This window comes from Carcharodon carcharias, chromosome 27 (genome assembly GCF_017639515.1).
Source record: "Carcharodon carcharias isolate sCarCar2 chromosome 27, sCarCar2.pri, whole genome shotgun sequence".
NCBI lineage: Eukaryota > Metazoa > Chordata > Chondrichthyes > Lamniformes > Lamnidae > Carcharodon > Carcharodon carcharias.
The window spans coordinates 17,832,740-17,846,268 of NC_054493.1; the positions used below are offsets into that span (position 1 = coordinate 17,832,740).

General features: G+C 46.1%; 1 protein-coding gene and 1 pseudogene across 3 annotated transcripts; one reads left to right on the forward strand and one right to left on the reverse strand.

The window, feature by feature from the left end:
- Positions 1-298: 298 nt before the first annotated feature.
- Positions 299-11,559, reverse strand: LOC121270184 (zinc finger protein 239-like). Of its 3 annotated transcripts, XM_041175490.1 has the most exons (3): positions 11,517-11,559; positions 8,868-10,005; positions 1,805-1,998 (listed from the first exon to the last, which is right to left on the reverse strand). In XM_041175490.1, the coding sequence occupies exons 2-3, from the start codon at positions 9,817-9,819 to the stop codon at positions 1,937-1,939; spliced, it is 1,014 nt and encodes a 337-aa protein (XP_041031424.1). In that variant the 5' UTR covers positions 9,820-10,005; positions 11,517-11,559; the 3' UTR covers positions 1,805-1,936. The 3 variants fall into 3 exon arrangements, with proteins under 3 accessions (XP_041031423.1, XP_041031424.1, XP_041031422.1); XM_041175489.1 differs by lacking the exons at positions 8,868-10,005; positions 11,517-11,559 and adding an exon at positions 4,909-5,029 and having other exon boundaries at positions 299-1,998; XM_041175488.1 differs by lacking the exon at positions 1,805-1,998 and having other exon boundaries at positions 7,171-10,005.
- The window catches only part of LOC121270327, a 34,549-nt pseudogene continuing 32,317 nt past the window's right edge, over positions 11,298-13,529 (forward strand).

A 13,529-nucleotide genomic window follows, 5' to 3' on the forward strand; every position in this document is an offset into this window, starting at 1 on the left:
GTGAGGTTGCGCGCTGAGGAGTTGCTGTCATGTCCTCTGGGGCAGCAATAGCAGCTGTGGAGCGGAGACTTAGCTGGGACAGTCCTGCCATCGGGTTCGAGGCTCCATTACGAGTGTTTCTTTTCTTGTGATTATTCACGTGTCCAGAGAATGAGGTCTGAGGCCCCATCACTGCCTCCATCGTAAAGACCAGTGAAAAAATGACTGCTCCACACGCCCCTCCCCAGCTTTCATAACTAAACCCCCTGCATTCTCACAACTCTTAACCGTCTCGTGCCCCTCCCTAGCTCCCACAACTCTTACACCCCACCCCAGTCTCACTCTGGGCTTTGTCTGAGGACGAGACTTCAACTGATTGTCTAATCATCCAACCTGGAAAGGCCAAAGGAAACCTGCCTGAGGGGAGGTCACAGGGAAAGTAGAGAAAGTTATGAGTTCAGGCCCAGGACAGGAGAACGTAAGAGAGTTTGTCCCAGTGGGCTATTGGAAGGGAGGGAAGCAGCAGGGGCAGCTGATCAGATTGTTTCAATCTTAGTGACAATGAAGCTCATGAGTTCCTCTCACTTGTTGTTGGAGGTGAGAATTGAGGAGATAGGGGAGTGGGAGAGCCCTTCAAAATAAACTAACTTGTGTTAGAAACATTTAAAAGACTCAACATATTGTGTGTTTTACACAAAGCTGATTTATTTGACTTTTATCCATAATATGGGAATCAAAGGTGGGAATCAAAGGTTATCAGGGTTAGATGGGAATGTGGAAATGGAAACACAAGATGATCAGCCATGATCTTATTGAATGGCGGAGCAGAATCGAGGGGCTGAATGGTCTACTCCTGTTCCTATTTCTTATGTTCTATAACTGGGCTGGAATTCATTAACATCAGCAGAAACAGACCCCAATGAACATGGTTCAGTCGCAAAATTCCTTCACTCTAGTTACTTGTGAACTTGCTGGTGTCTCAGCAGCGTGGATGACTGAGTGAATCCCTTTCCACACTCAGAGCAGGTGAATGGTCTCTCCCCATTATGAACCCGCCAGTGTGTCAGCAGGTTGGATGACTGAGTGAAACCCTTCCCACACTCAGAGCAAGTGAACAACTTCTCCCCATTGTGAACTCGCTGATGTTTCAGCAGGGCAGATGACTGAGTGAATCTCTTCCCACAGTCAGAGCAGGTGAATGGCCGCTCACCAGTGTGAGTGCGCTGGTGTGTCAGCAGGTGAGATGAACACGTGAATCCCTTCCCACACTTGGAGCAGGTGAATGGCCTCTCCCCAGTGTGAACTAGATGGTGTGTCAGCAGGTGGGATGACTGAATGAATCCCTTCCCACACTCGGAGCAAGTGAACGGTCTCTCTCCAGCGTGAATGCGCTGATGTACGGTGAGTTCGGATGATTGCCTGAACGCTGACCCACAATGAGAGCACCTGAATGGTCTCTCGTCAGTGTGAACACGTTGATGGCGCATTACTTCCCCAGAACTTTTATAATACTTCCCGCAGTCTGGGCATTTAAAAGGTCTCTCCCCAGTGTGAACTCGCTGATGCTTCAGAAGGATGGTTGACCGAGTGAATCTCTTCCCACACTCAGAGCAGGTGAATGGTCTCTCCCCAGTGTGAACTCGCTGGTGTGTCAGCAAGGTAGATGAACAAGTGAATCCCTTCCCACAGTCGGGACAGGTGAACGGCCTCTCCCCGGTGTGACTGCGCCGATGAATTTCCAGCTCAGACGGGTAATTAAATCCTTTCCCACAGTCCCCACATTTCCAACGATTCACCCGGTCGTGACTGCACTTGTGTTTCGAAAGGCCAGATGATTGGTTGAATCTTCGTCCACACACAGAACACGTGTACAGTTTCTCCTCACTATGAACAGTGCTTTTTCCTTCCATGTTCAAACTCCAATGGTATTCAGGTCCTGATGATTTGAGTGTCTCTGTCAGGCCTTGATCTGATGCTTGGTTTGAGATTCCCACTTCCAAATCCTCCCTTTCCGATACCCTGTAAAATGAATTTAAAACAAGAAAAAGTGACCATCAAAGTATTGGATTGTCCTAAAAATCCAACAGGTTCACTAATGTTCTTTAGGGAAGGGAACCTGCCACCCAGTTTGGGCCTACACAAGCCTCTGACCTTTATGGTAGGAGAGAGTGAGAGACAGAGAGAGAGCGAGTTGGAAGAGGGGAAAAGGAGATGGATTTCATCCATCTGCACCTCAAGCAGAATTTTAACAGAATTTCCCAAACCAACAAACCCCACCAACCAGAAAGACAAGGGCAGCTGGTACATGGGAAAACCATCATGTTCAATAGAGACAACACTGAGTTCACACTGGGCAGAGACTGTTCACCTTCTCCGCGTGTGAGAAGTGATTTAATTGATCATCTGAACTGCTGAAACTCCAGCCAGTTCACCAGTGACTGCAGGGCTTGGATTCTGCTGGATTAATCACATCCAGGACTGAACGGTGTTCATTCGGACACACGGGGTTCATTTCTATTGATATTAAAAATCCTTATAACTGGAATAGAATTTAATATTCAGAATTTAACATTCTGATGATCAGTTTGCTTGACTTTGCAATCTTTACTCTTCAAATAAAGAATCTTTCTTCAGGCTGTTCCCAAGATTTTGAACCATGAAACCGAACAGTGATTTACTTGTACTACTTGCAATTTAGTTTTTGTATTCAGTGCTGACCATGTGGTCTGCTCTGCATTGGGAAGATCAAACACAGATTGGGTGATCACTTTGTGGAACAACCTCCGTTCAGTCTGTGAGCTTGACCCTGCGTTTCCAGTCACTTGTCATTTTAATTCTCTGCCCCACCCCCACTCTGACCTCTCTGTCCTTGGCCTCCTGAACTGTTCCAATGGGAGCTTGAGGAACAGCAGCTCATCTTTCAATCTGGCACTTAACAACCTTCCAGACTCAATATCGGATTCAGCAGTTTCTACACTGACAGAGGGTTGTCAGGATCTGGAACTCTCGACCTGAAAAGGTACTGGAATCTGATCCTATAAGGAATTTTAAAAGGAAGTTGACAGGGATTTGGGAATGAGGAACTCACATGGTTACAAACAGAAAGTGGGTGTGTTGGTCTAAACATGACTGCGCTTTCAAAGAGACAGCACAAGCACAAAGGGTTGAATGGTCTCCTTCTGTGCTGTAAGTTTCAACGATTCTAAGATTTGGCCATTTAGCTCCTCGAGCCTGTTCCACCATGAAATGAGATGATGGCTGATCGGTGACACTTTGCCCCATGTCCCTTAATACCTTTGGTTAACAATGATTCATCAGTGTCAGGTTTAAAATTAACATTGACCTGGCATAAACTGCCATTTGATGAGTAGAGCTCCTAATTTCTACCGAGCTTACATGGAGAAGTGTTTCCAAATTCACTCCTGAAAAATCTGACACCAACTTTCAAACTACGTCCCCTACGTCCTAGATTCCCCAACAGTGGGAGTCATTTCTCTCTATCTACCCTACCAGTTCCAATTAATATCCTGAAAGCTTTGATCAAAACACTTCTTAATCTTCTAAATTCCAGGGAATATAACCTTCAAATGAGGTAAAAAGAGAAAGTGCTGGAAAAACTCAGCAGGTCTGGCAGAAGCTGTAGAGAGAGAAACAGAGTTAACATTTTGAGTCCAATATGATTCTTCTTCAGAACTCACAATGAGGTGATGAATTCTGGTAGAAGGAATAGGGAGAGGCAATATACACTTCATGATACAGTTCTAAAGAGTGTGCAGGGACAAAGAGACCTGGGAGTTCACGTACACAGGTCTTTGAAGGTGGCATGCCAGACTGAGAGAGCAGTTAGGAAAATATATGGGATTTTGGGCTTAATAAATAGAGACATTGAGTACAAAAGTAGGGAAAATATGCTGAACCTTTATAAAGCTCCGGTTAGGTCAGAAGAAGATTCTTGTGTCCAGTTCTGTTCACCACACCCGAAGGAGGATATGAGGCTCAATCAGAGGATGCACAGTAGATTTACCAGAATGGTTCCAGGGAAAATGGAATTTAGCTACAAGGTTAGTTTGCAGAAGCTGGGTTTCTCCTTGGACCAAAAGCTGAGGGGAGATTTGATAGAGGTGCACAAGATTTTGACAGATTTAGATGAAATGTACAAGGGAAAAGCTGTTTTCATTAGGTGACAGTACAAGGATTAGGGAGCACATTTAATGTTCTGGCAAGGGATACAAGGGAGATATCGGGAAGAATATTTTTTTCACAGTGAATGGGAATACTCAGCACTCGCTACCTATGAGGGTGGAGGAAGCAGAGTTCATCAATGATTTTAGAAAGGAACCGAGACACACACTTGAGGTTTAAGTATAGAGAAGGGAAAATCAGGCTGACTGGATTGCTCTGTAGAGAGCCAGCATGGACTTGATGGGAGGAATGGCCTTTCTGTGCCATAATAACTGATTTATGTAACTCATCCTAATTTAACCCTTGGAGTCCAGGTTCAGGTAAGGTAAATAAAACAGAAAATGCTGGAACTGGAGAACAGTCATATTGGATTTGAAATGTTAACTCTGTTTCTCTCACCATGTATGCCACCAGACCTGCTGAGTTTTTCGAGAATTTCTATTTTCATTCCAAACTTAGCATCCCCAGAGTTTTGCTTTTATGTCATTAAGATAAATCTGCACTTCCTCCGAGGCCTACACAGCATGTCCTTTTACGCTGTGGTGTCCAGAACTCCCTCAGTTCTCCAGGTGTGATCTGACCAGGATTTTGAATATCTCGGTGCTATTCCAATCACACTGATACCTGAAATCTTTTCCCATTTAATCCCCTGTAAAAGGAGTTTCCAAAATCCATCCCTGTCAGTCCAGGATAGATAAAAACAAAAAAACTGCGGATGCTGGAAATCCAAAACAAAAACAGAATTACCTGGAAAAACTCAGCAGGTCTGGCAGCATCGGCGGAGAAGAAAAGAGTTGACGTTTCGAGTCCTCATGACCCTTTGACAGAACAAAACACAACATTCTCTACTGCTGACAAGGAGAGGGATGACCGCGCATGCGCACCTCTGCACTTTCCAGCTGTCAAGATGGCGGCCGTTACCCCGGGGCTGTCATCGGAAGCCCCACTGCTATTGGTGCGTTTGGTCAAAACGCGGAAACTCTAGATTCTTATTCGGATCCTGAGACGTACAAAAGATACTTGTGAAGTCTTTCAGTCCACCCACTGACTATATTCCTCTCCTGCCCGGGGTCAACTCTCTCCCCGTGGATGCCACAGCACCGCCTGCATCCTGCTCCTGCACCGCGCCTGCGCGAGACTCATGCCCCGAGGATAAGGCCCCGCCCTTTATTCACTCCGATTGGTTGGAGGACAAGCTGTTCTCACTCGGTCCTCCAACCACGCCCCCTCCCTTTCTATTGGTCCGGAATCTATCTGTCGCTTCCGGCTTCACTTAGGCATCCACCTGAACCAAAGGTCCAATAGGGAAAAGGTGGTTATTTCTGTTTATGGAAAAATACTAATAGAGACATGAAAGATAATTTGCTGTTTTGACCCAAAGTATTTGGTGGAATTAAAGTGAAGGAGTGGAATTGATCCACAGCTTGAGTCACCAGTTTAAGGACAGGAGGAGGGAGAATTTGAAGAAGAGAAAACAATAATTAGGAGACTGGACACTGAATCTGGAACAATGAGCAGAGAGGGAGAGCAGTGTGTGGGACAGAGATTTATAGATTTGGGGGAATGAAAGAGGAAACTAGAATTTTCTGTTCTGAATTTCTATCTTGTGTTTACAATGATAACTCTGGTAAACTCCTTTTACAGGAGGAAAAGAACCGAGATATTCACACACCCAAGTGAGAGTGTTCCAGTGAACTGGCTGTGGCTTTAACCAGTTACAACAGCCTGAAAAACATCACCATTCGCAGCAGGAAGAAACCGTACAGGTGTTGGGTGAGGACGAGGCTTCAACTGATCGTCCAACCTGGAGATACACGAGGACACCAGGACCGTTGAGAAACCATGGAAATTTGGGGACTGTGGGAAGGGATTCACTGTCATCCCGTCTTACTGAACATCAACTTGTACACAGTGACCAGAGACCTTTTAAATGTTCTGACTGTGAGAAGAGCTTTAAAAGCAAGAAGTATCTGCGAACACACCAGCGACTTCACAGTGGGGAGTGGCCATTCATCTGCTCCAAGTGTGGAAAGGGATTCACTCGGTCATCTCACCTTCTGACACACCAGTGAGTTCACAATGGAGAGAAGCCATTCACCTGCTCTGGGTGTGGGAAGGGATTCACTCAGTCGTGCCACCTTCTGATACACCAGTGAGTTCACACTGGGGAGAGGCCGTTCAACTGCTCCAGGTGTGGGAAGGGATTCACTCAGTCGTCTGATCTAATGACACACCAGCGAGTTCAAACTTGGGAGAGGCCGTTCACTTGCTCCACATGTGGGAAGGGATTCACTCAGTCATCCCACCTGGTGAGACACCAGCGAGTTCACAACTGACTGCAGGAGTTGGATTCTGTTACTCTTGTTGTTAGTTACATCCAGGATTGAACTTGCAGGTTAATCCTGAGGTGTGTAAGAAATGTGGTCCAGCCGCACTCTTCCAATGTTCAGAGCTCCTAGACACAGAACAGAAGGCTCCTTTGCAACTGTGTTTAGAGTCAGGAAGAACAATGGTGAATGCTGGAAACCTGCAGTCAAATCAGAGATTGGTGTAAAACTGTGATCTATTCCTGACTGAATGTGAAACAGGATTAAGTTTGAAGCCTGAAAATGATGGTAATCATGATGAGGATTTAAAATGTTTAATGTGACACTCCTGATTCTATCAATGTAAAGCGATGACAACATGAAGTTGTGTTTATATACGGAACCTTTAATCTCTCTCACCTTCCACTGACTTCAATGTAATGGAAACTGACGGTTGGAATCTGTCAGCATTTGAAAGATATTTACAAATGATTTGAGGGTTTCTTACAGTTGGATCTTTCTCTGTTCTTTCCACTCCAGGTGTTAGATAACAGAATTTCTCCTGTGAATATCGAGCTGGAATATTGGGCTGTGACATATTTCCTTGTTCATCTTGTTGACTCTAAATATTGAATCTTGTGGTTTCAGACACCAGATAATCAAACTCACAACAACAGATTGTCTTTTCCTGACTTTATTAACAGCACTGCAATCATACAGAGTAATTTCTTACATGATTCCAGTCCTCAATAAAGTATCTATAAATGTCATCATTTTTTCTTCAGGAATAGTGTATTGGTATGTAATTTTAATTCAATATTCCTTCTTTTAATATCATGTTCACCACTTCCCTGTTAGCTGCTGATTTTATCTATTTTTATCATTACATGATTGTCAGGTTTCCATGTTTTTAACTTGATTATTTAGTCTATATTTTAAATGTTATGAATTTTTTTGATGTAAGTTACAATTCAGCCTTTGAGCTGTGAATATATTTCTTGAATAAAATACCATTATATTCAAAAAACATAGTTACCCGATCCAGAGAACAGAGATAATACAGTGGATTCAGAGTTCCCTTCTCCCCAGCTCTGATCTAACAAGCTGCAGCTACACTGGAGATATTTATATTTAACCTGTTCACTCCGTTCGTGATCTGGCCCTGTTCAAACCACAAGGATATCTAAGCATTGTTCTGAGTGTGAGCACAAGGCTGTGTCACTATCACACAGGTACCATTTCCTTGGTTTACATCTCCATACAAAGACCAGCTCTTTACACATCCCCTTTCTACACAATTGCAGCAGACATGAGTGAGGATGTGAGGCTCGTTAATATTCACCCACATTTCATAACAGAAAGGTTCCACTGGGACAAAGGTTCAGGCATTTTCCATTACAGGCAAAACACAGAGCAGTACAGGAGCACACTGACAGTTTAACAGAGTCTCATCAACCTGCAGGCTCCTCTCCAATATATTTACTGAATGGATTTCAATATAAACTATGTTTACAGATGTGATGCTCTATTCACACATCGAAGGTGAGAGAGATGCTATGGGACCCACACTAAGTCCAGTAGCTGAACTGATTAACAGGCTGAGTTTGGGTTTCCTGATCCAGTGCATGTTACTGATACCTTCCCTGGATCTCAAGGCTAAGAGAGAAACTCGGGAAGGTATAGGGAGCTGGGACTTGTCCATGAGAGTAACTGAATGTCTGAGAACTGAAATAATCTAAAGTTAGAAAGGAGAAAAGGTTCAGTCCTGGACGTGATTCGTAACAGCAACAACCGATTCTAACTTTGTCGGTAACATGTGAAGCCGCTTATGTTTCAGCAGGCTGTAAGACTGAGTAAATCGCTTCTCACACACAGAGCAGGTGAACGGTTTTGCCCCAGTGTGAACTCGCTGGTGTCTCAGCAGGCGGGATGAATCAATGAATCCCTTCCCACACTCAGAGCAGGTGAACAGCCTCTTCCCGCTGTGAGTGCGTTGGTGCCTCAGCAGGCCGGACGAATGAGCGAATCCCTTCCCACACTCGGAGCAAAGGAAGGGCCTCTCCCCAGTGTGGGTGCGTTGGTGTTTCAGCAAGTCATTGCTTCTTTTAAAGCTCTTCCTGCATTCAGAACATTGAAAAGGTCTCTTATCAGAGTGAACGCGTTGGTGTTCAGTGTAGTAGGACAACTGAGCGAATCTCTTGCCACAAATAGAGCAGGTGAACGGCCTGTCCTCAGTGTGAGTGCGTCGGTGTCTCTGGAGGCTGGATGACTCAGTGAAACCCTTCCCACACACAGGGCAGGTGAACGCCCTCTCCCCAGTGTGAACAGTCCGATGTCTCAGCAGGTGTTGTAAACAAGTAAATCTCTTCTTGCACACGGGGCAAAGGTACGGCCTCTCACCGGTGTGAACACGCTCATGTATCACAAGATGGGACAAACGAGGGAAACTCTTCCCACACATGGAACAGAGGAACGGCCTCTCCCCGGTGTGAACTCGCTGGTGCTTCAGCAGATAGCAGGATCGAGTGAATCCCTTTCCACACACTGAGCAGGTGAATGGCCTCTCCCCAGTGTGCACCCACTGGTGCTTCAGCAGGTCAGCTGGCTGAACGCATCCCTTCCTACATGTGGAGGAGTTGAACGGCCTCTCTCCAGTGTGAATACTCTCGTGTGTCAAAAGGTGTGAAAATCGAGTAAATGTCTTCCCACACACAGAGCAGAGGAAAGGCCTCTCCCCAGTGTGAACACGCTTGTGTGTCAGAAGGTGAATTGAATGAGTGAATCTCTTCCCACACACGGAACAGGGGTACGGCCTCTCCCCAGTGTGAATGCGCTGGTGTCTCAGCAAATTAATGCTTCTTTTGAAGGTCTTCTCACATTCAATACATTTAAAAGGTCTCTTTTCTGAGTGAACCAATTGGTGCTCAGTGTAATGGGAGGACTGAGTGAATCTCTTCCCACACTGGGAGCAGCTGAACGGCCTGTCCTTGGTGTGAACTCGCTGGTGCTCAGTGAGATGCACTGACTCACTGAACGACTCCCCACAGTGAGAGCAGCTGAACGGTCTCTCATGTGTGTGAAGGAGCTGGTGCTCCGCAAGGCGGGAGGACAGCCTGAACCTCTTCCCGCAGTGGGAGCAGCTGAACGGTCTCTCGTCAGTGTGAACTCGCTGCTGTTGGACCAGTTCCTCAGAGATTTCAAAGCTTTTCTCAGAGTCAGAGTATTGAAGAGGATCCTCATCAATGTGATCGAGCTGGTGTGCCAGCAGGTTGGATGAACACATGAATTTCTTCCCACACACGGAGCAGGTGAATGGTCTCTCGCTATTGTGAGTTCGCTGACGTGTCAGCATGTTTACCAGCTCTATCAATCCCTTCCCACAGGAGGAGCAGGTGAACAGCCTCTCACCAGTTTCCAGCTGAGGCAGTCAATTAAATCCCTTCAGATGTACGAATCTTCAGATTCCAATGAACTGATTGACCCTGTCAGACGTGAGGTTTGGTTTGCTTTTCCTGACTGCAAATCCTCCTCTATTATCCTGTAAAGTAAGTTACAAAGATTTACATGGAATATACATGAAACAAACAGGCCATTCAGTCTATCTAGTTTGTACTGGTGTTTCTAGTCCACCCAAGTGTCCCCCATTCTGCCAACCCCATCTCAGGCTTTCAGCTCATCGTTCTAATCCCTTTTCTCCCATGTTCTTGTCTAGTTTCCTTTTAATATGTTATTTTTCTCAACCACATCCAGTAGTAGTGAGTTCCACATTTTCATAGCTGTCTGAAGAAACATATATCTCCTGTGTTCTTCTTGGATTTATTCATATCTATTGTGTGTTCATGACCCCCAGTATTGGTTAGACCTACAAGTGGAAACATTCTGTCCACATTACCTGCCCAACCCAATCAGAATTTGACCCATATCAGAGATGACAAACATATCTCTCGATTTGAGTTTGCTGTGTGTAAATCCTTCCCATCTAACCCCCTGGAAAGGGAGTTTGCAAAATCCATCCCTGTCAGTCCAGGACAGAAATTCACAACATTCTCTCAGGTAAGCAAGTAATTAGGAAAGCTAACAGAATGTTATTCTTTATTGTGAGGGAAATCGAATACAAAAGTAGGAAGGTTATGCTTCAGTTGTACAGGACACTCGTGAGAGATCTGGAGTAGTGTACAGTATTGGTCTACTTATTTGAGGAAGGATATAAATGCATTAGAAGCAGTTCAGTGAAGGTTTACCAGATTAATACCAAGAATGGGCAGATTGCCTTGAGGAAAGGTTGGACAGGCGAGGCTCATGTCCACTGAAGTTTAGGAGAGTAAGAGGCGACTTGATTGAAACCTTTAAGATCCTGAGGGGAGGGTCTGATGAAGGGTCATACAGACTCGAAACATCAACTGTATCCCCCTCCGCAGATGCTGTAAGATCTGCTGAGTTTTTCCAGGTATTTTCATTTTTGTTCAAGATCCTGAGGGGCCTTGACAGAGTAGATGTGGGAGAATCGAGAACTAGGGATCACTGATGAGGAGTTTTTTTTCTCTCAGAGGGTCGTGAGTCTTTGGAGCTCTCTTCCTCAAAAGCCGGTGGAAGCAGAGTCTTTTATTTTTAAGGCAGAGCTACATAGATTCCTGACAAACAAAGAGGGCAGAAGGTTATCGGGGGTAGGCAGGAATGTGGGGTTTAGGTTACAGTCAGTTCAGCCATGATCTTATTGAATGGTGAAGCAGGCTGGAGGAGCCGAATGGTCTGCTCCTGCTCCTCATTCACATATTCCTTCAGCCAGTGATGAAAGCGCATGCGCCCTGCTACAAGTTGCCCCCTAGAAAGATGGCGGCTGCACATGCTTCCTGCTGCTCTTTGCCCCCGATAAAGGTGGAGACCGTTAACCCGGGTTTCATAACCGGGGAAGGGCCCATAGCTGCCGCTTGGTGCAGCCGCGGAGCCGGTAGCCTCTTGGTTGGAATTTCTCGCCTATAATGGGTGTTTATGAAACCTTCCCGCCCATCCACGGACCCTAATACCGCCACTGTGTCATCGAATGCTCACCGCCTGAAGATGCGACAAACAAACGTCTGTCCATGAACGTCACTCGCACTGCGCATGCTCCATATCACAATGCCCGTCTGGTTGACGGCAGCTTTGGACCAATAGGAAGAGGGGGCGGGACTTGAACGGAAGCTGCTGGTCCTCCAGTGAATGAGGGGCGGGACTGGCCCAGATATCCCTCATTGGCTAAAACTCTGCATCATTTTGGAAGCTGATTTGTCTCAAACTCCAGGGGAAAACAGGATCTTTCTGTCATGCTCTCGTCGGGACCTGGAAAAATTTATTAATTTTGCTTCCAATCTCCACCCCTCCATCATTTTCACATGGTCCTTTCCTTCCCTTCCTTGACCTCTCTGTCTCAATTTCTGGTGATAGACTGTCCACCATTATCCATTACAAGCCTACCAACTCCCACAGCTACCTCGACCACAGCTCCTCACACCCCTCTTCCTGTAAGGACTCCATCCTTCAGTTCCTTCGCCTCCATTGCATCTGATCTGATGATGCTACCTTCAAAAACAGTTCCTCTGACATGTCCTCCTTCTTCCTTAACCGAGGTTTTCCACCCACGGTAGTTGACAGGGCCCTCAACTGGCCCACCTCCCACACATCCACCCTCACGCCTTCTCCTCCCAGAAATATGATAGGGTCCCCCTTGTCCACACTTATCACCCCACCAGCCTCTGCATTCAAAGGATCATCCTCCACCATTTACGCCAACTCCAGCATGATGCCACCACCAAACACATCTTCCTTTCTTCCCCCCCGGTGGCATTCTGTAGGGATCGTTCCCTCTGGGACACCCTGGTCCACTCCTTCATCACCCCCTACTCCTCAACCCCCACCTACGGCACCTCCCCATGCCCACGCAAAAGATGCAACACCTGCCCCTTCACTTCCTCTCTCTTCACCGTCCAAGGGCCCAAACACTCCTTTCAAGTGAAGCAGCATTTCATTTGCATTTCCCCCAACTTAGTCCACTGCATTCGTTGCTCCCAATGCGGTTTCCTCTACATTGGAGAGACCAAACGCAGACTGGGTGACCGCTTTGCAGAACACATTCGGTCTGTCCACAAGCATTACCCAAACCTCCCTGTCACTTGCCATTTTAACACTCCACCCTGCTCTCTTGCCCACATGTCTGTCCTTGGCTTGCTGCATTGTTCCAGTGAAGCTCAACGCAAACTGGAGGAACAGCACCTCATCTTCTGAATAGGCACTTTACAGCCTTCTGGACTGAATATTGAGTTCAACAACTTTAGATCTTGAACTCCCTCCTCCATCCTCACCCCATTTCCGTTTCTTCCCCCTCCCTTTTGTTTTTTCCAATAATTTATATAGATTTTTCTTTTCCCACCTATTTCCATTATTTTTAAATGTATTCCACCCATTGCTTATTTCACCCCACCCCCACTAGAGCTACCTTGCTTATCCTGCTCTCCACTCTTAATTAGCACATTCTTTCAGATAATATTGCCACGTTCAACACCTCTTTGTTCTTTTGTCTGTGACATCTTTTGGTTATCTCCTCCTATCACTGCTTGCTTGTCCCAATAACGCACCCCCCAACCCCACCTTCTCTCCCACCCCCCACCACACCACCACCCCCCCACACACACACACACCCCCCCCCCCCCCCCCCCCCCCCGCCACCCCCCACCCCAAACCAGCTTATATTTCACCCCTTTCCTATTTCTACTTAGTTCTGTTGAAGGGTCATGAGGACTCGAAACGTCAACTTTGCTCTTCTATGCCGATGCTGCCAGACCTGCTGAGTTTTTCCAGGCATTTCTGTTTTTGTTTTGGATCTTTCTTTTTGTGGCTTTTAACAGATGAAACCCTGTGGGTGTGGAGCAAACATTTCAACATTTTTTAGTGAACTGCAGTAACATCAGGATAAAAGCACAATCAATTCAAGGGCTGACTTAAAGCAATAACTGGGCAGAGAGGGAATGTCACCTTCAGACCAAGGAGAGTCCCTGGTTTCAATAAGTGAACCGGCAAGATGGGTTC